The sequence below is a fragment of the Cryptotermes secundus genome, unplaced genomic scaffold (assembly GCF_002891405.2).
Source record: "Cryptotermes secundus unplaced genomic scaffold, Csec_1.0 scaffold737, whole genome shotgun sequence".
NCBI lineage: Eukaryota > Metazoa > Arthropoda > Insecta > Blattodea > Kalotermitidae > Cryptotermes > Cryptotermes secundus.
In genome coordinates, this window is record NW_019727105.1 from 1335649 (window position 1) to 1360841 (window position 25193).

General features: G+C 40.1%; 1 protein-coding gene across 5 annotated transcripts in view; it reads left to right on the forward strand.

The window, feature by feature from the left end:
• The window catches only part of LOC111864472 (kalirin), a 768927-nt gene that overhangs the window by 426142 nt on the left and 317592 nt on the right, over positions 1–25193 (forward strand). For all 5 annotated transcript variants that reach the window (XM_023851737.2, XM_023851735.2, XM_033751441.1 and 2 more), the window contains 2 exons: positions 2329–2468; positions 5254–5353. In XM_023851737.2, coding sequence (XP_023707505.1) covers positions 2329–2468; positions 5254–5353 — 240 coding nt within the window. The remainder of the gene's footprint in view (positions 1–2328; positions 2469–5253; positions 5354–25193) is intronic.

A 25193-nucleotide genomic window follows, 5' to 3' on the forward strand; every position in this document is an offset into this window, starting at 1 on the left:
AAAAAAACAGCGTTTATTTGGTTTGTTTATCACAAAAATTGTAGAAATCACAGCAATTTTAGGAAATGATTACAGTTTTTATTGCTTTAATATTGCGGGTATTTAAATCAAATCCGTCCCGCTGCCGTTACCAGAATTTAAAGGGCCGTCACTTAAAGGTTAAGGTAAAGAGAAAGTTGTCCTCTACTTGATCAGTTAATTATGTCACCACAAAGACACATGGGAATTAGATGTGTATCTTCATGTATTCTTAACCTTGCCACTAGATGAAAATAGTGGTCCACTTCATGCCCTAGCTGTTGTATGCCTGGGGAAAGAGTCCCTTGTATGTATTGGATAGGAGGGTGAGTGGGCCCCAGAGATTGTCTGGATCCTGCGGAGAAAAGAAAAATCTCTCTTTCCCTGCCAGGAATTAGATCCTGATTCTTTTACCATACAGACCATAGGCTGTCACAATACTGACTGAGCTATCCCAGCTCACTATGTTGATTGTATAGCCTCTGCGCCCTCTGAGATTATAATATTTTATTAAATAGCTTTGTTTGCTGATGATTTATGTCAGTATCATTTCCAGTCTGAATTAGGCATTTCAGTTAGCTTCGCTCTTTCTTTATTGGAAACTAATTTAATTTGGCAGAGGCCTGCTTGGAAAGCAGAGTCACTCAGCTGGTCAAGAAATTTGCCTACTTATATGGGACCAAAGATTTAATAATCAGTTCCAGAAAAGACCAACTTAAAACCCTGTTCCAACCTTCTTAAATCAAATTGACACCTTTACACCATGTTTCAGTTCATATTACAATATCTTCCCATCTACACTAAGGTCTAGCCAAGTGAGTTTTCTCTTTCAGATTTTCTGACTAACCACCTGACCTATGGAAACTTGAAAATCCAATTCCCAGCCCCCTCATCCTTTTCCTGAGGGCCTTTGGTTACAAGCTGGTTTGTTACTGAGAATGAGTGTTAGCCCCCCCCCCCATAACTAGCACAAGTGGAAAGGAACGTTATTATCAACTTGAGAACTGGTTAGCATATCTTCATTAAATTTGGTATTGAAGAATTTTATTAAATTTGTCAACACAATACAATTTTAGTTAAAATCAGGCAGTAATAATAGAGACTAGATAATGACCTACATGCATTTCTGTGCACATCTCAAGTGTAATTTGCTTGCTCTCTTTTGGAGTGATGAAGAATGTTATGAACAAGTCACAGAAAAAATATAAACACACTGTATATTCTTTTTATACTAAATACTCATTTTCTGTTAAGTTTTATAGTTTTTGAGACAATAAAAATGAGATTTTTGTGCTGTTGTCATCAGAACTTGAGAACCATTTGACTGATTTTGTCACCACTTGTCCACTCCGCTTGTTCTGTTCCAGTTGTAGAAGGTCAAAAGCTACAATTCACAGATTGAAGATAAGAGCAAATAATATAGTGAATGTGCCTGAATTGTTATGTTTTTATTCATTTCTTACCTTGTTTTAGGATTCTGATGCAGAGGCATTGGAAAGCATGTAAGAAACCAGTAGTTGATTTCATTGCCTGACCAATGCATGCACAGAATGTGATAAAGCTTCTTATATTCCAAAAATAAATTAACGATAGAGAATAGAAGACTATGAATTAAGAGTTGCTTGAGGTAGCTTAAAATATTATTTCTAGGTGGGTGCACTGTGGTCGTTGCACTCTTGTAGATACCATAAGTAGGCCAATATAGATGGGTAACTTAGTTATGTATTCATTTCATAACTGGGACATTTGAAGTATATACCATTGAATCTTGTTTCAGTGAATAACAGGATGTGACAAATGTTATAAAACCAAGTAAATATAAATGTACATTCTCAACAACTGATGCATAGCTGTGTGTGGACATACTATACACATACACGTTCATTTCCAAATATATGATTGTGCATACATATCAGAAAGTTAAACTTTAACTTGTAATAAACCTAAATGCAAGAACATTTCAAAAAGTTAATAAATTACCGTATTTACGCATGTATAGGCCGCGTGCGTGTATAGGCCGCAGCACAATTTTCAGACAGAAATTATAGAAAAAATAATTTTCTTGGAATGTTATTTCAGAAGTAGAAATTATTCCGAAATTTGGCAACGTTAATTTTTTTTAAATGAAGTGTGATTTTGAATATTTCGAATATAAGCTGCACCCCAGTTTTCCTCTTTAATTTTTGGCAAAAAATGTGCGGCCTATACATGCGTAAATACGGTAAAATGTTTGCACAGTTTCTGTGATGTTCTTAAAGTCTGATAGGTATTGAAACTACCTTAAACACTGAAATTTTTTCTCCCTTGTAGGCGTCATCTCTCGATGGAAAGCAGACATGGGTGAAGAAGTTGCGTGAAGTAATCCAGGAGACATACTTTAGCTCTGCGCTGCCACTCAGTATGCCAAAGAGTCCAGCCAAGCTGAAGCCTGGTAGTCAACGCTCCAGTAGGTAAGTGTCCTCAGCTTGTGATAGCCAGTGAGATCTGTATCCCAAGGACTTCACAGTTGCAGCTTTCCTTACATTAAATGCGTATTATCTGCTCTTCATTTATGTCAGATATAAGTTCTATTTTTTCTGAAGGCTGGTAAAATATTGTAATGTGTTTGGTCTACTGTGGACGCCATTCGGATTGTTAACTGGTTTTGTTAACAACATACAAGTCATAACTGCAATTAATTATAACCCTGTTGCAGCTTTACACAATTTACAAACCCTACACACTAATCTCTGCACACTATCTTCAGTAGTCTTCACTTATTTGCAGTATAACACAGGAGCTATACAAGTGTCACTGAATTACACACTCCCAATTCCCAATGCCTTCACAGTTATCACCACTATCACTGATTATCACATATAAAATCTTCTAATCCTGCGTTCAGTTCTCCTTCTTCCCGTGGCTGTCTCAACTGACTGACTGACTGACTGACTGACTTCTGTTCTGCCGAATATACGCTCCTTAGTTACTCCAGTTTCTCTTATAAACCCTCAATTGGACAGGCAGAAAACACAGCTTGATTCACTGCTGCATGACGTGTTTACAGTGGCATTGCTTGGCAATGCTGCCGAGAGTTGTTTACTGCCGCATAGCAACCATCGCAGCTCGGCTTGGTGCAGCATGGAGATACACTGCCTTTTTACCTGTTGCATAACTTGGCAACCGACTGTTTATCAAGAGTCTGTCTTCGTGGTAACTCGTTCCATATCCCATTGCCTAACAACAGTTTGACATGTCACAAATTTCTGCCTTATTCCTGTTCTTATCATTATCTTCGGACACCATTTAACAAACAGTGTTTAAGGCATGACTATGTGAAGTTGGTTGTGTAACATGTGGGACCTTCAGCATGTCAGCATATGGGCGTCATGGTTTCAAGAATTTATACCAAAAGCACAGATTTGTTTAAAATTTAAATTCGCTTCTTTATTCTTATTGAGTCAAGCCAAGTGCCAGGTAAGAAGTGAATCGCAGCCAACAACTGAGATGGTGATAATTAGAGCTAGGATTTTAATGTAGATACATATTTTATTTCTTACTATGTAGATGCTCAAAAAGTAATAATCTCCACAAATTGCAGCATTAGCATTGCTACAGTTGAATTTTATTCTACAAATTTTTACATATTTTGGCATTTCCTACACATTTCTTTGGAAGTTACATAAAACTACATATTTCATGATATTTTTCTTTACTTGCATTTTAAACTGGAAAATGCCTACTTTTTTTTTTTTTGGTAAAATACCTTACTAATAAGTAAAGTTGCCCCTGTACTTAATAAATTATGCACTATGCCATGAAGGCATATGGGGAGTGGATGTATAGATCCATAGTTTCTCGATCCTGGCGCCAGCTGAGGTGAGTGGTCAGCTTCATGCCAGGATAGCATAGTCAGTATAGAGACTGGCTATGGGCTGGAAAACTAGATAATCAGAAGTAACTAACTAACTAAAAACTAACACATGCTTATTTGCTCATTCGCTCACTCACTCACTCTACACCCCCCTCCCAACAACCTAAAAATTGATCAGTGCGTGCATTCCCCAAATTTAATATGTCTTAAGTTCTTCATTACTTTACTTTTTATTTGTTACCGTTTCTCGAAAACAGAATCATTCAGAATGTATGTTGACTTTGAGATTCTGACAGTGGTGGCTAAAAAGTTCTATTTTCTTGGATGTAATCCCATGTAAGTATATTCCAGAAGACAGAACTCTTAACAGAGAATTTAGACATCTCATTTATTTATGGTCTTTATGCATAGCACATATATCTCATTTATAATTTGTATCATTCTCTTTGTTTTTTTTTCATAGTGAGCTAGTTGTTTTTATGACACCTGCACATGTTGTGTGTGTGTGTGTGTGTGTGTGTCCACCCGCATGTGGAGTTCGTGGTTTTCATGTGTGTATATTTGTACATCTGTAATCTTCATATGTATGCATGCATGAATACAGACCTGAACATTAGTAAACAAGGCACTGTCTAGGTGCAACATTTCTAAAGTAATTAAAACTTTTGGGTTTCGTATGTGTAATGCACTAATTTCAAATGATTCCTAGTGGATATTTGTAGGAGTTCTGAGATAAACGTACAGTCTACTTTTGTTTTAAATTCTTCCATCTAAACTGAAAGGCCAGCAAGGCTTATGGACAGAATTAGATATGTTGCAGTTTTCATGGATATGACACCAAGTCTGGTAAATGGTTAGTGTTTTGGTGAAACACATTGCTTCTGTCTTCAGAGTATGTTTCTCTGAAAAACTGGTACCCACCTACTAGACCATACAATGCTACAATCAAAACGCCCTCATTTATATAAAATTTACTTTGTTACATATTTACATTATCTCATAATTATCAGGCATAGTATCAAAGCTTTGTTGTATCTAAAGCGTTCAAAACAAAATTCAGAGCTATGCTTGTAATATACCAAATTTCACATGTATGGTTAAAGTGGTTCATCAAGTATCATCTTAATGGTGATAACTGAAAGTTATGTTGTAATGCGTAAGGTTGCCATGGTTTGTTTCATGTGCTGTGCAGATGTGATCTGCATAAAGTTAAAAATTCTCAGTATATGGTAGCATTAAAAATTTTGATATCTTGCATTCGACAGCACTGGCGTTGCTCACTTGCCATGTTAGTACTGCAATTTATAAGAATTATAAATTGCTACTAAGAATTAACTGTAGTATATATTTAGAATTGAGAGTACAATATTTTCTTTTTCTAGGGATATGGATGATTCTGCATCACTGGATGAGAGTGTAGAAAACCTGGATCGAGGCTCACTAGCATCTTTTGGCTCAGGCAACACCACCGACTCTGATAAGGTAAGAAGATGCCTCATTCACTATATCTTATTCCTGCGAATGAAAATCATCAGAAAGCTGTGCCTGACATGACATGATTCATGCCATATCGGCCTGAAATGAGCCGTGTAGAAATGAAAGAAATGGAATAGTTTGATATTGTCACATATTGGGTGTGTCACGCGACAAATGACTTCATGTGGGTCTCGGATTCAGTGAATCTTTATTGGCACTCACACTTATACACCATACAATTATTATCGCCTGTGGTATCACGTCTGTGACGTCTCGACTAGGTTCCAACTCTGTTGTATGAAGAGTCGGTTCCAACTGCGTTGCATGAAGGCTTATATAGGTGTTATGCGGACCGGATATGAGACACCATTCGCCAAGGTTCGATCTCACGTGTTCGGCAACCTGTTGCTTCGGGAACGCTCTTTATACACTGGTAACGAGTTTTGTCTCATCCGTTGTTACTCAACGGCAATTCGTCACTGTGGGATCTCCACAATTTCCAATGTATCCGTTGCGCGGCGATGGACGTAAGATAACTCATCACAATATCATGGAAAGGAAGCAAGATGCACCCTGTCTTTGAAGATAAAATGCTGAAGAAGATATTTGGACCTAAGAGAAATGAAGGAATATCCAACTGGACACAGTTATGTAATTTATAATTTGTACCTTTCACTTAATGTCATTAAAAAACCTCCATGACTTTAGCCTGCAAGCATAGAGTGATTAAATGAAGAAGGGTGGAAATGAGCAGGATGTATAGCTTTTATGAGAGAGGTAAGATGTATGCACAAACATTTGATCAGAAACCATATATAAGAGAGAACATCATATTTTACAATAAATTTTACAGTGACATATAGAACTTACTAGTTACAGCAGTTTCAGTAACTGTGATCCTCTTATATCCTTTAATTATAATTCTGTATTTCAGCATCCTGTTGCACATCTTTACTAAATGTCTATATATTTAGTCCGTCAGTAATGCAACAATCTTTAAAATATTCACTATTCAACACCAACGTGACATGTTTCGGCCATAAACTCCATCCTTGGGTGTTTTGATATGCCTGAACTGTTACACTGTTTTGATGCACGCACTGCAACGCAAAATTTTAGCGCACATCAAAACAGTGTAACAGTTTAGACGCACCGCAACACTTGAGGATGGCTGTCTATGGCTGAAACATGTGTTGGTGTTGAGTAGTGAATGTTTTAATGATTGTCGCATTATTGACAGACTAAGTACATAGACGTCTAATTACAATTGAACTGAACTAAGATTGTTATGTTACACCAAAAAGAATTTTGCTTTGTGTGTGCCATAGAATTGTAGTGCAGTAATTCCTTTATGTAGTTACATACAATTTCGATATGGTATACTGTGGGAAACAGTAAGTGATTGCCCATCGTGTGATAGCTTCTGTGTAATATTTGTAATTGTATATGATGTGCTTCATCACCATTTTCACAGTCTCATGGTACTAGCTCACTTTTTCATCGTGGCTGCTGGTGATGGTTGACAGTACTTTCCTGTTAGTGTTGCCTTGTTAATTCCTAAATCTCTTGTGTAGAAAACTGCATGCTGTTAATCCAGTGGTTCTCAAACTGTGGGGCGCAACCCCCGGGGGGGGGGGGGGAGGGCCTTGGAAGGGGGGCGCAGCATACTTTCCTACAGATAAAAATTGAAACTGCCCTAAATCAATTTGAAAAGTAACAAAAAATAGAAATACATATAGAAAGACTTTTGATAAGTACAGGCTGAAAGCAGTGACTTATGTCATCTCATTGGCGCCTGTTGGGCAAGGAGCAGGCAGTTTGTCGCCAGACTCAATGGTGATTGACGGGTATGCCTGTTTGATGTTGTGTTCTTATGCATTCAAGGTTTCAGTGCAGTTGTGCTGATTTGTTTACCTCTTGAAGTTGACTTGATTATGAACAATTGATCATGAAGCGTTTCCTGATTAGTGATAGAAATGAAGACACCAGTGCTTCTTGAACTAGTGGTGGGGAAGAAGCTACTCGGAGTGTGAAAACGAGAAGTTATGATGAGAACTATTTATCACTAGGCTTTACGAAAACTGTGATCAATGATGAAGAACGTCCGCAATGTGTAATCTTTCTAAGTATTTTAGCTGCAGTAGTATGAAACCTAATAAATTAAAGAGACATCCTGAAAACAAACATCCAAAGTTTACAAATAAACCAAAAGATTTTTTTTGTTAGAAAGCTTAGTGGTTTTAAGTTTACCCAACAGAAATTTGCTAAAACAACAAATGTGAATTCTAAGGCCCTTTTAGTCTCTTATCAGGTTTCTCATAGAATTACTAATGCAAGAAACCACACACAACTGCAGAAACACTGATTTTACCACCAGTGATTGACATAGTATCAACAATGTTGGGTGACTCTTCTGCTGATAATCCAGTGCTTCCAATGGAATAAAAAGCTGCCTACTTGATCATCTCATAACGTTGAAAGTTCATTTCGAGAAATACTTTTGCAATGATTTTGATGAATTTAATTGGATTAAAAATCCATTCGAAGATGTTCCTGGGCCGTCATGTCTGAATGTAAATGAGCAGTAACAGCTCATCGATCTCACTAGTGATATTTCATTAAAAAGTAAATTTAAGGAATTGTCTTTGTTGGAGTTCTGGATACATATTGGCAAGGAATTCCCAACTTTGAGCCAAAAAGCTTTGAAGATCCTGATTCCTTTCGCAACAACTTACTTATGGGAGACAGGCTTTTCTGCTTTGGCAGCTATAAAGTCAAAGTATCATTCAAGGCTAAATATTGCTAAAGACGTTAGAGTGGCCATTTCTGATGTTACACCACGTTTTGATAAACTTTATTCTCAAAAGCAGGCCCATCCATCACACTGAACTTTGACATTTAAATGTCCTGGACCTAACCTTTGCAGAAAAAAATTAAGTACTTGTTAGTCAAATATCGTTTCAGTTCAATACATATTTTAGTTAATTGGAAGTGTTAAAACTAATTTTTATAGCAGGCCTAATATTGTGATACTTTAATTTTGAGTAAAAAAAAAGCTACTAAATAGTATGTAGAAAAACGCAAAATAAACTGAATAAAATGTCAAACATACCATGACTTCAATTTTGATAAAAGAAAACAGGCTGGGGGCCTGAGAGTATTTTCTCTTGCCAGGGGGTCTCACAGGTAAAAAGTTTGAGAACCACTGTGTCAATCCATTAGCAGTATTGCCGTGCTCTAAAGTAGTGTTTCTCAACTGCTGGACTGAGTCCCGGTGCCAGGACCTGGCATCAGTTATACTGGGCCCTCGTCTTATGAAGAAAGAATTTACTGGGCCATGGTCTCAGAGAGGTTGAGAACCATTGCTCTAAAGATATATTGTTTTCAGCTATTTCTGCACCTGGTATATGGCCTATCATATACTTCTTACTTACATTGATACTACGTCAGTATATCAATGAATGATTAAGTGACATAACTATGTAAGGTTCTCTTTATAATAATTGGATACAATTTTTCAGTCTCACTACAACTGTTAAAACAAAATGACATTTAAGGGGGAATATTCTCTTGTCTGTCTTGAGCTTTGTTTTTTTAGCAGTATAGACATTCAGTTCTGTGCAGCTGTTGTCTTCCCAAGGAAAACTCTTTTCCATGGAGTTGGCTAGTTAGCTGATTAGTTGGTTGGTTAAGTAGGTAGTTATTTAATTAGGTAGTTAGTCAGTCATGGTTGATTGCTCAGTCGTTTGGTCAGTTGATTGGTCAGTCTTCATTAATAACCATTAATGTAATCCATATAAATAAAAATGTAAATGTTCGTTTGAGTCTTACCTAAGATCTCCGAAACTTCTTCACCGATTGCTTCGAAATTTTGACACAACGTTGCATTCGAACACTCGCGTGTTTTTGTGTGCCTCTTATATAGGTGTCACACCCATTACAGGTAAAAACAGGTAAAAACCTGCCACATGTTCCAAATCCAGCAGTCGTTTCAATTGTAACACTAGAACAGTTAGCGTATACTTCCATGGGAACGCAATAACAGTTTGCCGTTGCTAGCATTTCCTAAGCAACAGATGAAACTAACTGTTCGATAAGGTATTCCCTATCCCGTCTGAGCGCTGGCTATATGTATAAGAGAGTTTAGCTCCGGCGACTGTTCAGTATCATGAGTGTCTCGAGTATCACGAGGTTACAAGTATCACAAGAGATTCCGAGTGAAATCACAGCATCTGCCGAGGTATAAATAGCCCACCTTGGACAAGAAGCAGTCAGTCTCGGGGCAGATGCCAAGGGATACGGAAGAGAGCCTGGAGGTAAGCGCCGAAGGAGTTAGTCTTGCGATAGCCAGTGCCGAATATAAACAGTTTTGATTTATTTTCATTTTGATTTAATTTTTCGTGTGACATTGCCTTGGAATTGGGCTGTGTCGTTTTCATCTATCTTCTATATAAATAAAAATGTAAATGTTCGTTTTCTCTTATCGAAGATCCATGGAAACGCAATAACAGTGGGCCGTTGCTAACAACAGATCGTGCCCTCTATTATGTCCGAAACCAGGTTATAATAATCCAGCTCCGAAGAGTTTTAAATAAAAATGTAAATGTTCGTTTTCTCTTATCGAAGATCTCCGAAAGTTCTTCACCGATTGCTTCGAAATCCAGCAGTCGTTTCAATAGTAACGCTAGAACAGCATATACTTCCATTGAAACGCAATAACAGTGGCCCGTTGCTAGCATTTCCTAAGCAACAGATGAAACTAACTCTTTGATAATTAATTCCCTATCCCATCCGAGCGCTTCGAAATTTTGACTCAACATTGCATTCGCAGCAGTCGTTTCAATAGTAACACTAGAACAGTTAGCGTACACTTCCATGGAAACGCAATAACAGTGGCCCGTTGCTAGCATTGTTTTCTTCATCAGTGCAATCGATCTGCTTTAGTTCCTTCAAATAATGCCTCGCAGAAGATCAAACTTGTAGTATATACAGAGTGTCCCAGGTGGAGAGGTCAGTATTCTGGGAGGTCATGATATTGGTCATTCTAAGCAAAGCAGTGTATATGAACATGTACTCTATTCCAAATGGTGTCCGAGATAGAGCTCTTTCACTGTACAGCAGTTTGGATTCAGTGCCCAGTATTGTGCTTCCCTCCCAGATGTGAATTGGTGTGAAGGGGCAGTTAGCCATTGTGACTGTTGTTAGTGACATTGTAGGAGTGTTGTGAAAAATGCTGCGCATCTTCACAAATGCCAAATATGCCAATATGCTGTATGCCAGGCATGTCCAGCTTCAAACAGGTTGTGATCGACTTTTTAGTGTCAAAACTGCCAGTGATCTATGACCCCCTCTTATGATCGTACCTCGCTTTAAGCAAAAATATTGGTAAAAATAACATAACACATGATGTTTGTTGTGAAAGCAACATACATTGAAAGTACAGACTACTTTAATACATACTTTCCCTTCAAAATCTGAATATAATCATATTACGTAGGTCATTTCAGAAATAATGCACACAAGCTTTGTTTACGTCCATGTTTATTTTTTTTAATATCTCCTTACACACCTTCAGTATAGTCCCCCTGGTTCTCAATGACCAAGTCCCAACGTGTGGGAAGCTTTACTATTCCATCCAGGACACCATCTTTGTTTATCTGTCGAATGGCTTGTGTAACTGCAGCAGAAAGCTCTTTCAGAGAGGGAAAACGACGGCCTCTCATAGGTTGTTTTAACTTTTGGAATAAGGCGAAGTCTGGCGGACTCATGTCTGGGCTGTAGGGAGCATGAGGCAACACCTCCGAACCGTATTGGCGCAGCTTTTCTGTTACGACATTCCTGATGTGCGGGTGAGCTTTGTCATGGAGAATGATCGGCCCAGCCTCAAGCAACTGCATTTTTCTGCGCAGATTTTGCATAAAGTCATGATAATAAACTGCTGTGACACTTTTCCTGCACGGAACTCTGTCTGTCATGATGATTCCTTGGTGATCATAAGCAAAGATCATCATTTGTTTGACCTTTGATTGAGATCACCGAAATTTTTTTTTGGTCGTGGGGAAGATGGACCTCTCCACTCATTGGACTGTGATTTCAGCTCTGGTTCAAAGTCTCTAACCCACATTTCATCAATAGTGACAAGTCAATACAAGAATGCTTGACCTTCAACGTCGAATCTTTGTTTCAGCAAGGTTGCAATGTCGAGGCATTTCTGCTTCTGTAGTCAAGCAGTGAGGGACCAATCGCACAGAAATCTTTCTCTTCTTTAAATCATTTGTTTAGAATTCGGAATATTGATGGTATCCCCGTGGTTTCAGAAAGTTCCTCACATGTCGCACGATGATCTTCAAAAGCATCTGACACAAGTTTCACACTTCGTTCATCTGTTGATGTTTTCGGCTTTCTTGGCCTTGGATCATCGTTTATGCTCACACGACCGCCACGAAAACGACTAACCCAGCGAGAAACTGTACTACAGTCCACTGTTAACTCGCCACAAACTTCATTTAAAGCACTGTGGATTTCTGTCGGGTTTTTTCCACGTAAAGTTTCGATCTTAATGTACGACCTTTGATCTTCAACAGTCACAATACCCGAGAACCATGGAGGCTCCATTTCTAACTCACGTTATTTAAGAACAGAGTACATTATAAATGAAACAAAATAATGTGCTTCTTTCTCAAGCCCTGAACTGTAACTGATATGAGGCTCACTGTTGTTGCATCATCTAATCTGCAGTGTTGCCAACCTGTGCATTATTTATGAAATGACCCACGTATATTACAAGTGAATTTACATGCTTCTCATTTATAATTTCCTTATAGGCCTATGAGATTGACCAAAAATCGTCCCGCGATTGACCAGTCGATCACAATTGATGGTTTGGTCATGCCTGCTGTATGCTATCCTCCACGAGTTGCCAAGTGCACTGATATTGATGGTGGAATTTTCGAAACTGTGTAGTACTAGGTAAATTGTACCAACTTTGTCATTTGAACAGCAGACATTGATATTAGAAACAGTACGGATTATCTCTTTCTTATAAAAAATTTTGAATTGTACAGTAAGGTAGCTCTCTCTTGGAAACCGTTCAGAATAGGACACATATACATATACACATTTTTGCTTAGAATGACCAATACTATGACGTCCCACAACATTGAACTTTCCTCAAGGTACACTCTGTATAAAAATGGAACTTTTCTGTCCATATTCTGTCTCCTTCCTGTTTCCTACTGCATACCAAATAGAGATAACTATATTATGAACTTTACTGTATGCTATCCCAAGCGTATGTTACAGAGGCTGCTGTGACAATATGGAAGTATGAATTTGTAATTTGTGGGTATGGTGTACATGGTGAACTTAATAATTCATCAAAATCACTTCATTTAATTACATGTATATTTCAACTTCTTATGATTTATGTACATAAATATGTTGATGAAAAACATTTTGTTGTGGTTGATATTCTTTAACTGTACAGTTCATATTGCATTTTTATAATAAAAGTGATATTGCGATTGCCAGATATGTAAAAAACGAATGAAGTGGCATTTGATGATGGTTGTGTAAATTACTTCTCTTAAAACTGTATACTGTATAATAAACCTTATTCATAGTACAGTCATTAATTTCGTGGATTGGCCGCCCAGTGGCGCTGTTGTGCATTACAGTGGATACCTGGAACCATAAGATGGTGCTGTGTCTGTTCTTTTCTCGTCCCAGCAAGAAGTTGTTGCATGCATCCAGTGCATTCAGAGAGGGAGTCACTGCTGTGAAGGGAAGTTGTCTGCAAGCAGCAGAAATTGAGAATGTCGCAGTTTGTGCAGCGGGAAAACTTCATGTTCTGCCAAAAATTAGGCAAATCCGCTAGCATAATGTTTCCGATGATCAAGAAAGCATAAGGCAAAGAAGCCTTGGGCTGTAGTGCTCTGTTTAGGTGGCATAAACGTTTTGCACAGGGGAGAGACAGTATGGAAGGTGATGAACATACTGGTCGGCCAAGAACAGTCAGAACTGAACTCAAGATCCAAGAAGTTGTAATGTTGGTGCATGCCAGCCGCTTCCAGACGGTAGATGAAATTGCAGCAACAGCAGCAGGGATTAGCCATAGTACTTACCACAAAATTCTGTCTGATGACCTGAACCCATCTTGTGTTACACAGCACAGTGTTCCACGCGTCCTGATGCAAGACCAACATAATGATCACAATAGCATTCGTGGTGACCTGATTGATAGTGCTGACAAAGATGGGCTGTTTCTCAACTGGATCATAACAGGGGAAGAAACATGGTGTTTTCTGTATGATTTGCCATCATCACCAAGAAAGAAGAAACCACAACAGGACAGGTCAAAAGGCAAGGTAATGCTTTGAACTGTTTTTTGACTCATCTGGAATTATTCACATGGAATTCATCCCAGAAGGTGGGACTGTAAGCAAGCACTGCTACAAGGAGATACTTCATCGTCTATTCAATTCAGTTCGTCCTAAGCGTCCTGAGCTTTGGCACAGGAAGAAGTGGCTGTTGCTACACAGCAGTGTCATCCCTCACATTGTTCTGTGGTTGTCCAAGGGTAGCTGGCATAAAAACAGGTCGCCATTTTGCCACACCCTCCATACTCACCTGATCTCGCATCATGTGATTTCTCTTTCTTTCCCTGCTTGAAAGAAAAGCTACATGGGCATCAATTTCAGTCGCCTGAGGAGATCTTCACTGCCACAAGGGAAGCCATATGGGACCTTCCTGCAAATGTCTTCCAGCAGTGTTTCCAGCAGCTATACCAATGTTGGCAGACTTGTATAGTGGCCAATGGCAACTATCATGGAGGAGGATGTGAATATGTGTATCTTGTAATATGGTGTAACGAAACCACAGTCCTTGAAATTGTTGTTTGTACTTGTACATTCTGAATAAAAGAAATAACACTTATAGGTTTCAGTTTGTTTATTTTTCTATTGTATTGCATTCGGTGAAGATATGAATTTGAAACTGCAGCAGGCTTCTATGAAAAACCCCGTATTTTCTGCACAGTTCTTTGATACATTTATTTATTATTGAAGTAATATTTGTTTATGGTTTATATAACGATGCTGCCAACTGGTCAGATTGTATGTGAATAGTATCGAATGGTAGGATGATTAATGAGTAGTAAATTAAAAAGGATTTGGAAGGAGGCGGTCGTTGCTTAATCTGAGGTTCTGTCACAGCATGTATCTGTAGGATCCACAGATAACTGACAGTATACCTTTAAGATAACCAATATCTGGGCTGACATTTGAATCTAGGACTTAAACAATTCGAAGCAGGATTTCTGGTCACACCAATGCGATATTCAGTAGGTGGGCAAATTGCTAGTTCTGAAAGCCTGCAATACATAATAAATCTTGCTGACGCTTGGATCCTTTATTAGGAACTTTTGAAATTCGTTTGGTCTATGCCACACATTTCCATCTTCATTCATGCTGAGTAAGTGTATGTATCGCTACATCAGATCGAAGCAAGAGGATGCGAATTCGTTCTTCATGTTGGTAATTATTTATCGATTTACCTCCTGTTCTTATTCTGCTTCAGCCATAGGACACAGACAAGCGTTTGTTGAAGTGCTGACTGCAAAACTGTCATGAGAACAAGGCAAGAATCAGCTCTAAGAACGGTTCCTTGATATTTGAGCTGTGGAATATTTACATTTGTGTGCCAAAATAAGAAGCCTTTCCAAACTTCCTTTCAGGCGACTTTAATACTTTGAACCAAGGCAATGTATACTTATTTATGTTCTGTGGAATGCCCTTGGGAGCATCTGCAAAAATATCTTCTGGTTGTCAAAGGGCTTTTTGTGTTCTGTGAAAATAACCCCTACATGTGATATTCTCATCCATTCCTATTTCCGCTGTACATTCAGCTGGCCAGGAACATGTCTGCGTTATGGAACGGCAAGGATCATCACCATATTTTCAAAACATGGCCCTGTCCACGCTTCTGTAAAATTTGTTTCAACACCGTCCTTCAATCTAAGCTTGGAGCTTCGAAATTTTCTTTTGTTTTGAGACTTCTGACCAAAATGTTATGCACATTTCGTACTTACCTATGCCTGCTGTCATTAATCATCCTACAGCAGTAGATATGGAATACAGATTTTGAAGCTTCTCGTTATACACTTTCGCCTTCCGGTTACTTCCTCTCTCTTAAGCCCAGATATTTGCCTCAGTGCTTTGTTCTTGTACACCCCCAACAGACGTTTCCTAGGAACGAGAGACCATATTACGCCCCAGAAAAACACGAGTTAGGACCACGTGTTTAAATATAAAGGGAATACCGATTCAAAGTAATTGATGCGACTGACACAAAGAATTACGCAATAAATCGGGTTACCACAGTGGTAACAGAGGAGCCTGATTGGATACTTGGTCAGGGACTGGTTATCATGGGTCTTCTCATGGTTTGCTTCAGTCCCTGCTAATGCCAAGGTTGCGCCTTTGAATAGGCCACGACTGGTTCCCATACCATTTCTGATTTGTAGTTCCCACAACCACTTCAGCTCATTTAACCAGATGATATGTAACCATATTATTTGATAAAGTGTCATGAAATCGGTTGGTAACGAAGGAGAAAGTATATTGCGCTGACGTCGTGTTCGTCTGTGTTGACCGTGTTTGCTGTAGCACTGATTCAAAATGAAAGGCGTTAATACTTTGCAGGGTAGAAGTATTTGTAAGACAACGCTTTGTAGTGAAGCACGGTTTCAGTTTTACGGGGGTACAAACCGGTCTTCTGAAAGGCCGCGCCATACCTCAAGCCGTTAGTCGCTGGCTTCTCACCGCGGCGGCCCGGGTTCGATCCAGAGTCTGGTCAAGTGGGATTTGTGGTGGACAAAGTGGCGCTGGGGCAGGTTTTCTCCGAGTACTTCGGTTCCCCTGCCAATCTTCATTCCACCAATTGCTGCACAATCACCCTCACCTATCATCTGGTGCTGGTACAATAGGCCAGATGTGGCCGCAGTCCAAGGGACTAGTCCCACCCACTAGCAATAAAAAAAACGGTCTTCTGTCTTGTTGGATTATTTCCTTCATAGTGAGTCACTGAATGGAATTGTACGCCGCGCTTCTGCGGCAACTTCTACGACAGAGTTGCTTAGCGGGTTAATCTAAGCTGCGGCTATTCAAGTGAAAGTACACAATTGGACGTCTCTTTGCTTCACCCGCTTGCCAGTCTTACTGCGCACTAGTAACAGCTGGTTGTAGTGATATTTGATATTATGGGAATATTTTTATTCGAACTAGACAGTATGGCCTCCTGTATTACGTTTAGTTCAGAATACTTGTAAATGCTGGGGACGTGCGGTAGCGTAGTTGATTGACAAACCGGAAGGTCGCAGATTAGATTCCCAGTGAGATCGTTGGATTTTTCAATTGTGGCACTGTGGCCCTGGGTTCGACTCAGCCACTAATAGAAATGAGGACCAGGAATCTTCCTGGGGATGAAGAGCGGTCGGCGCGTAAGGCTGACAAGCTCACAGACATCTGCGAGCCGATTGTCTAGAAAAATGTGGGATCCTCGACGTCTCAACCCTATGGGCCTCTGCGGCCTGTTACATTAATGGATTTACCATATGTTTTTATACATGTTTATGCTTTATTTGACCGTCTCTGTGGTCTAGCGGTCAGAGTTTCTGGCTACATATTCAGAGGTCCCGGCTTCGATTCCCGGCGCTAGAAGATTTTCTGAGAAGTAATGGGTCTTGAACGGTTCACTCAGCCTCGTGAGGATAATTGAGGAGTTGTTTTAAAGGAAAAGTAGCGGCTCCGCTCTAGAAAACCGAAATTAACGGCCGTGGGGATTCGTTGCGCTGACTACGCGACGCCCTCTATCCGCTAAAGTTGGCACTAGCTTTGCGGACAAGTGGCGGTCGGTACAATTCGCTTGTGGCCTAAAGCCATGGAGTTTTTTTAGTTATGCTTTGTTTAACGAAGTGAATAAGTAACAAGTCTTGCTCTAAGTACATCGGCGAGCTTCATTTGCGAAATTTCTCAGTGCATTTGAATGTACATTGGTATTACTGATCTACACTGAACTTTGTGGGGGTGGTTTCATGTTCGTAAAGGGCCAATATTAATATAAATTACATGAAAATTATCTAACGTCATTTGTCATGAAACATTCGTCCATCGTGTAACATATTTCCACTTGACTGTGTGTGTGTGTTTGTTTGTAGCTGAACCATTCTTGACTTCGGTTCTAGATGGAAGTGAGTGGTCAGCTTCTCTCTCCGGCCGCTTTACCCGAAGTGGATAGAAGGATGAGTGGGCTCCAGACCCGGTCTGGGCGATGACGTTTTTATTTGGAAACATTTGCGACGTTACGTACATGTAGCAAGAAAAATAATTAGACACTTCGCAGTGTGGTGTCTTTAATGAGATTGGTTCTGCTAGAAATACATGTCTGCACTCTGTTCTCCTTCCCACGGATTGGAATGAAACCTGCTCCGACTTAATGGCAAACATATTTTGTTACTACGTGTAGCTGATAACAAAAACGGGCCTGGCCCGCTAGGGGACCTGGTGTTATGCAGAAGAGCCCTGTTGTAAGACTCGCATAACTGTGTAATAATAATAATAATAATAATACGCGATAGCGTAGTTGGTTGAGGGGCTATGCTACAAGCCGGAAGGTCGCGGGTTCAAGTCTCAATGAGGTCATTGGATTTTTTTCAGTTGACATAATCCTTCCAGCCGCACTATGGCCCTGGGGTTGACTCAGCCTCTAACAGAAATAAGTAGCAGGAATTAATTAAATAATTTTCCTGGGGAGTAAAGTGCGGCCGGCGCGTAAGGCTGACAACCTTACCTCCATCTTTGAGCCGATTGTCTAGATAATGTGGGACCCTCAACGTCTCACAACCCTATGGGCCTTCACGGCCTGGTATAGGGATAGCTTTACTATTTTTTTTTACTTAATAATAATAATAATAATAATAATAATATCAAAGGATCATTATTTTCCTTGTCATAAGATCGAAGCTGGTAAGGAGAGATGCATTTCAGTTGAGAAATGTAGAACGTCCTTCGGACAAGCGGTGTTTGAAATTGGGAAACGGGTGATCGGGTACACGCAGCCTCGTCTCAGACACAATACTGCGTCATTCGCATATAGTAACATGAAACGTAGCATTTGACTTTCACGTTTTGTTGACGTACACATTTTACGTTAAACGATAAGTATGTTTCTTGGATATTACGTCGCACCGTTGAGCGACAGCTATATTCTGTGGTCAGATCGGCTCTTGGATCTGTTTGGTTTCGGATACGGAGAGGAAGTCATTGAACATTTAACGGCCCTTATCAAGCAATGTTTAGCAGATTTGAATAAGAAATATGAGGAAAATGAATTTTTGATCGGAAAGAAATAAGTGCTAGACGGCCGAAGCTTTTTTTATTTTCTGAGATATCTGTTCCGACATTAGTATAGAGTGGAGGTTCTTGGGCTTTTATCTCCCAAAGCAACCTACGAAGCTCGAGGACGCAACCATCCTTGGCATATTTTGCACCCAGAATAAGTCTTCTGGGATACCAAGAGAATGAACGCGCGCGCGAGCACACACGGACATATACTACATACTACATATATCTAATGTTATTGCTAGTTACGACATCTGGTAAGGTTTACATGAATAAACACAGTTAATTTTTGTAGTAACGCTTATGCGTAAACAGAGTCAGACGACCTGTCGAGGTGAGTCTTATGTTACAACCGACGGTCAGTCGGCCAGTCTACCATGGAATAAAGCACCCATCTTAGGGCTTACGACCAGATTTTTATTAATGCCAGACAGGGGTCTGTCGATATGGGGCGCTTTCTCTGACGAGGGACTGGTCTGTAGTTTACAATTGCTGTCTGCCCTCGCCAGCACGGTCATTCTCGTGTTCGAGTCCCGTGGGTCTCGCGATCATATTACTGTCACAGATTCGAGACTTCCCTTTTTGTCACCTCCTACGACTCGCAGGGATACAGTGGAGGTATTCGACCCCACCTCCACACGGAATGAGACGATCTGTGGCCACTTACTAGCTACGGGCTCTGATGAATTGACAGAAAGTAAAAATAAATGGAAGCGGTAATCACGTTTTCACAGAATTACATTAATCTGTATTTTTTGTCCGGTAATTGTCCAACTTGTCAGCTTGTTTCCTCGTTTGTTGTCCTCCCCGACTAAAGCGTACAGCCAATATTTCTTGTCAGCGGATCGCACTTGCATTCCCCGCACCTGTCTCCTGCACCCTCATTTGGTGGAGGGTGTCAGATAAGCCACGAAGAAGTGCGGCTTTATGCACTGCGACGCAGCTACACCTTTCGGATAAGGCACCTTCGTTGGTAATATATTTAACATATTGATATTTTGGTTATTTAATGACGCTGTTTCCGTTAAGGCGATATGTAACGTCGAATGTGATCACGAATAGAGAATAGGTGGAGTCTGGAAGGTGAACGTAGCGGCCTATTTGAAGAAAGCGTCCCAGCATCCTCTTTGAGATACCGAAGAGAAAAAACGAAACGCTCTAAAACCGATGTCCCGGCCACAGTTTCAACTTTATACATGCCGAATACAAGTGTAGACCGATGTTATAAAACTTGCTCATCGCCTCTTTAAGAGACCTTGTAATATTCTCATGGACAGTATGAAGAATATTATGGAAATTCATGTGGTAGGCCATTAAAATCGACTTGGAACTGAATTCGTTCGGGATGAAGATCATTAGCGATACCATTTCGGAGGCTCGAAGCTCAAACGCGTCTTTGTTAAGTAAAATACAAGACTGATCTTGAGAACTGTTAGGACTGCAGGAAGTCGGAACCATTACATGCGCCGCAGGAGCAGCAGGAACATGAATCAGCAACTACTACCTGTGCCAAAACATTCAGTACATGCTCTGTAGTGGCTCTGCAAGCTCCATGTCCCTGCCGTTATCGGTCTTAATATTTTACTCATTGTCAATTTCATTGCTGAAATGATGCTTTCCAGTGTAGAGGTACAAACACAGTTGCTTTAATTTAGTTCAACTGAGCACTACACACGAACGCTAGTGGCGAATATGTTTTGAACTGATGCTATACACAATAGATCCACCTTGTCCGTCCTTTCCTTCCACACCCTGCAAGTTTCAAGATTAGAGTCTTTGTCAGTGAAGTAGTTGTACGATAGTATTGATGCTCCTACCTGTAAAGTTTACACTCTTGTATGCTGTTATTTTTTGTGTTAGAAAGTAAAAAGTACGAGGGCACGTTGGCTTAAAATGGCGTTGTGTTCATAAGAAGGTTTATTGAAATCCGTCAGTTGCTTCACAAGAAGTTAATTAGAGGGGGAAAGCGTACAAATGTACACCACATGATCAGCTCTTCACAGCATTTCGGCTTGTACGCAGGCGGTAGTGATTTGTAGGGTGAGGTATGATGAAATATTTGGTCACGTGGTTTGTCTTGGGGGCTGGGTGAGAAGGATCGCTGTGGCACAGTCGTGTGTTCCCAGGTCGAGACACGCTCGCCCAGCCAATTTCCGAGGTGTCAGAAACTGTTGTTACGAACTTCGCTATCACTCAGGAATATTAAACCACTCAGAGGCTTACAGACGTGCAGTTACGAAGTATGAAAATGTTAAACTTTAAGTTTTATGGGGGCTGTATAAAAATACATTCTGAGAAGCTTCGTGGTTTGTACTCTGGAGCAGATGACAGTCGCTTAGCTCCTCTCCTTTTGTACAACCCAGACGTCCATTACTGGAAGAATATTTCATGGCGCTACTTTGTAAGTGTGTCAGTTTTCTCATATCTTCTCGATTTTGAATCCTGCACAATTTCAGCAGCAGATAACAATAACACGAGAGCAAGAACAGCCGCCAATTGTTGTATACTTATTACACCTTGTCAGTTTTGACTAAAAATAAACTCCGTAGCTTTAGTCCGCAAGCGAACTATACCGACAGAGCGACCACCGCTTGTCGGCGAAGTTAGTGCCAATTTTAGCGGATAGAGGGTGTCGCATGGTCAGCGCAACGAATCCCCACGGCCGTTAATTTTCGGTTTTCTATACCGGAGCCACTATTTTTCCATTCAAATAGCCCCTCATTTATCCCTACGAGGCTGAGTGGACCCCATTCCAGACCCACTACCCTTCAGAGAATCCGGTAGCACCGGGAATCGAAGACGGGACCTCTGGATCTGTAGCTAGGAACTCTGACCACTAGACCACACAGGCGGTCTGTCAGTTTTACCCGATCCATTGTTACGAATATGTCAAAACTGATTCTACTAATGTCTGTAACCGGATAGCTTTGATGTTTCAGTCGTCCGGAATAATGCGTTCTTGAAAGTTTTCCAGTGTTCTCGCTATTGCTAGACAACATAGGGGTCATTCCATGTGAAGTCATCCAGAGAGGTCGCTCACCATTTAAAAAAAAAAATAATATTTGGACACTTATTTCCACATATTTTCACACTTCAAAAATATTTAAAAAAAAATTGTAATCCGCTCGGTTCACCCGGGACAGGCGTTTTTATATTGAGAAAAAACGCGTTTTCGGCTTAAATGGAAGTTTGCGTTATCTTCCGTTTCTCGATAACTATCAAAGCTAGGGACTCCAATGTAAAACCTAATCGTTCCTCGTGATATGGACAACAAATCATATTATTATAAGGTTTACTCAACTCGCTTCCTCTAGGTCTAATTAAGCCTGAAAATTACCTATCGATTTTGGGAAAAACGCTGTATTTGACCTTCAAAATCCAGTCGGAGGGGGAAAGTATCAGATCTGTGGTTTCTACCCTTTGTTGTTACCTGAATGGGGAATATAACCACGTAGTTTTGAACCCCGTACCTAGTTTCCAAAAATTTCCAGGAGATTTCAAACTTTGCTCTAGGCCCAAAATCGACCATTTTTAACATCTCATATTTCTCATCACCGATATAAAAGAAAATGTGCCTTCAGTCAGGAAAGTTGTTTATTTTAGTGATGGCGCTGGAAGCCAATATAAAAACAAAAAGAATCTTTCCAGTGTATGTCATCAGTATGAAGACTTCGGACTTGAAGCAGAATGGAACTTCTTTGCCACCTCGCACGGGAAGAATGCCTGTGACGGTATTGGCAGCACCACGAAGAGACAAGCAGCGAAAGCCAGTCTTCAAGAACTCATTTTAATCAAATCATGTGCCCCCTAGAACTGTAAATATTCTGCACAGAAAATATCCCAGGGATAGTTTACTTTTTGTGCCAAAAGAGGAAGTTGCATCGGAGTACACAAAGACCTAATACACGTACCATTGGATGCAGGTAAGCCAATTGTTGAGGTATTGATTTTTTGGTAAAATTCCAAGTGCCCACAACTTCGCTGTTAGTTGAATATCAAAGTTGTAATTTTAACTCCAAGTTACTCTAGAATTGAGTATTATTTACCATGAAAATCAAAATTTTTGGAGCTTCTCCACCGGAGATAATGAGATGTTAAAAATGGCCGATTTTGGGCACAGGGCAAAGTTTCAAAACTCGTGGAAATTTCTGGAAACTAGGTACGGAGTTCAACCTACGTGAATATATTCCCTTGTAGGAAACAACAACGGGTAGAAACCACAGATCTGATACTTTCCCCCTCCCACTGTTTTTGAAGGTCAAATATAGCGTTTTTCCCAAAAATCGATAGGTAAGTTTCGAGCTTAATTAGACCTAGAGAAAGTGAGTTGAGTGAAACCTTGTACTAACATGATTTATAGTCCACATCATGAGGAACAAATTGGTTGCTTATTGGAGTCTCTAGCTTCAATAGTTATCGAGATATGGGAGATAACGCAAACCTCCATTTCAGGCGAAAACGCGTTTTTTCGCATTATAAGAACTTCGCTATTAGTCGAATATCAAAGTTGTAATTTTAACTACACGTTACTCTGGAATAAAGCACCATTTGCTATGAGTTTCAAAAATTTCGGAGCTTCTCTGCCGGAGATATGAGATGTTGAAAATGGCCGATTTTGGGCTCAGAGCAAAGTTTGGAAGCTCCTGGAGAATTTTGGAAAATAGATAAGGGATTCAAAAGTACGTGAATATATTCCTCATATAGGCAGAAGCAAAGGGTAGAAACCACAAATCTGATACTTTCCCCCTTCCACTGCTTTTTGAAGATCAAATATGGCGTTTTTCCCAAAATCGATAGCTAAGTTTCAAGCTTAGTTACACCTAGAGGAAGTGAGTTGAGTAAAAACTTGTAATATCATGATTCGTTGTCCATATCATGAACGATTAGGTTTTAGATTGCAGTCTCTAGCTTCAATAGTTATCGAGATATAGAAGATAACGCAAACCTCCACGTAAGCCGAAAACGCTTTTTTTCGCGTTATAAAAAACGGCTGTACCGGCAGAACCGAGCGGATTACAATTTTTTTGAGGTGTGAAAATATGTAGAAATAAGCGTACAAACTATGAATTTGTTTAAAAATGGTGAGCGACCTCTCTGGATGACTTCTCATGGAATGACCCATAGTAGACACAGCGATGCTTGATTGTAATTTCTGTGTGATGTGATCTTGCCAATAGTGAGGCATAGCAGCTCCCATAGAGACTAAGTGACCACAGTCGGCCGTGCCATAGCACAGGCGGTTACTCGCCGGATTCCCACCGCGGCGGCCCGAATTCGAACTCAGGTCAGGTCATGTGGAGTTTGTGTTGGGCAAAGTGGCACTGGGGCAGGTTTTCTAAGAGTACTTCGGTTTCTTCTGCCAATTCTCATTCCACCGACTGCTCCATATTAATCATCATCATCTATCATCCGGGGCTCGTCCAATAGGTCGCTTAGTGGCCGACATACCAAGTGGATTCTGTCTCACCCCACTCCAAGAAACTAAAAGAAAGCGACCACAGTCAGACGCTTCGCATGGAATGGTGCTGAATAAGAGGTAATGCTTCTCTTGGTATGGAGGCTGCGTATTCCTAGTATACAAGCACATCTTTTAGCCTTTGCGCGGAGTATTATACTCGTAAGTTAGCGTGTAATCTAACTTCTTTGGCCAAGGCTTTGAAGTTTCCAGAACGCCACTTAAACATAAAGTTTACGTTATGCAGCACAAACTTTATAATAGATGCCTGAAAGTGACGTACTTATACAGTTATCGACCTCATGCTTTCTTTTGCCTCCTTTTTATCGTCTGTTATCCTATTTCCTCTAATAAGGTAGGCTAACATGAAACACCTTCCCCCGACTTCTTCACAACGCCGTTTCCAATATCCCTCTGCAGAGAAAACCGTGTACTGTTGATAAAGTCGCGTTATTGGAAATGGTTCTGCAATTGTATTTTGACGTAGCCAAATTGTCTGCTTTTAAAGTCGGGTCTGTCTTTTCAATTGTAACTTTCTGATAAATAAGTTACCGCGAAATTCAGCCAAAGAAACATGTTACTGTAGACAGTTTTTTTTTGTGTGATTTTCTTTTGCCTCGGCTGGTACATTCATTCGATTAATTCTTCTGCCGACTTGTTTTGTGTTGCTTTCTTTCGTCTTCCAGCCACATGGTACTGTCTTCATGTTTGTTTGAGTTGACTCTTCATTACACCTTTCTCAAAATTTGAGTATTAATGCATTGCTTGTTATGTGCTTTTGTTGCTGTAAACTTAGGAGACCTAGGCGTAGGTGTAAGGCAAATATTTAAATGGACCCTAAATGAATAGAACGAGAGAGTATAGTTTCCCTCAGTGGTGAGTTGTTGTGAGTATTGTAATGAAATTTCAGGTTCCAGAAAAGACGGGGAGATTTTGGAGTAGCTGAGCGACTGTCACCGTCTGAAGAAGGCCACTTTCACTGACTTATTGTTGT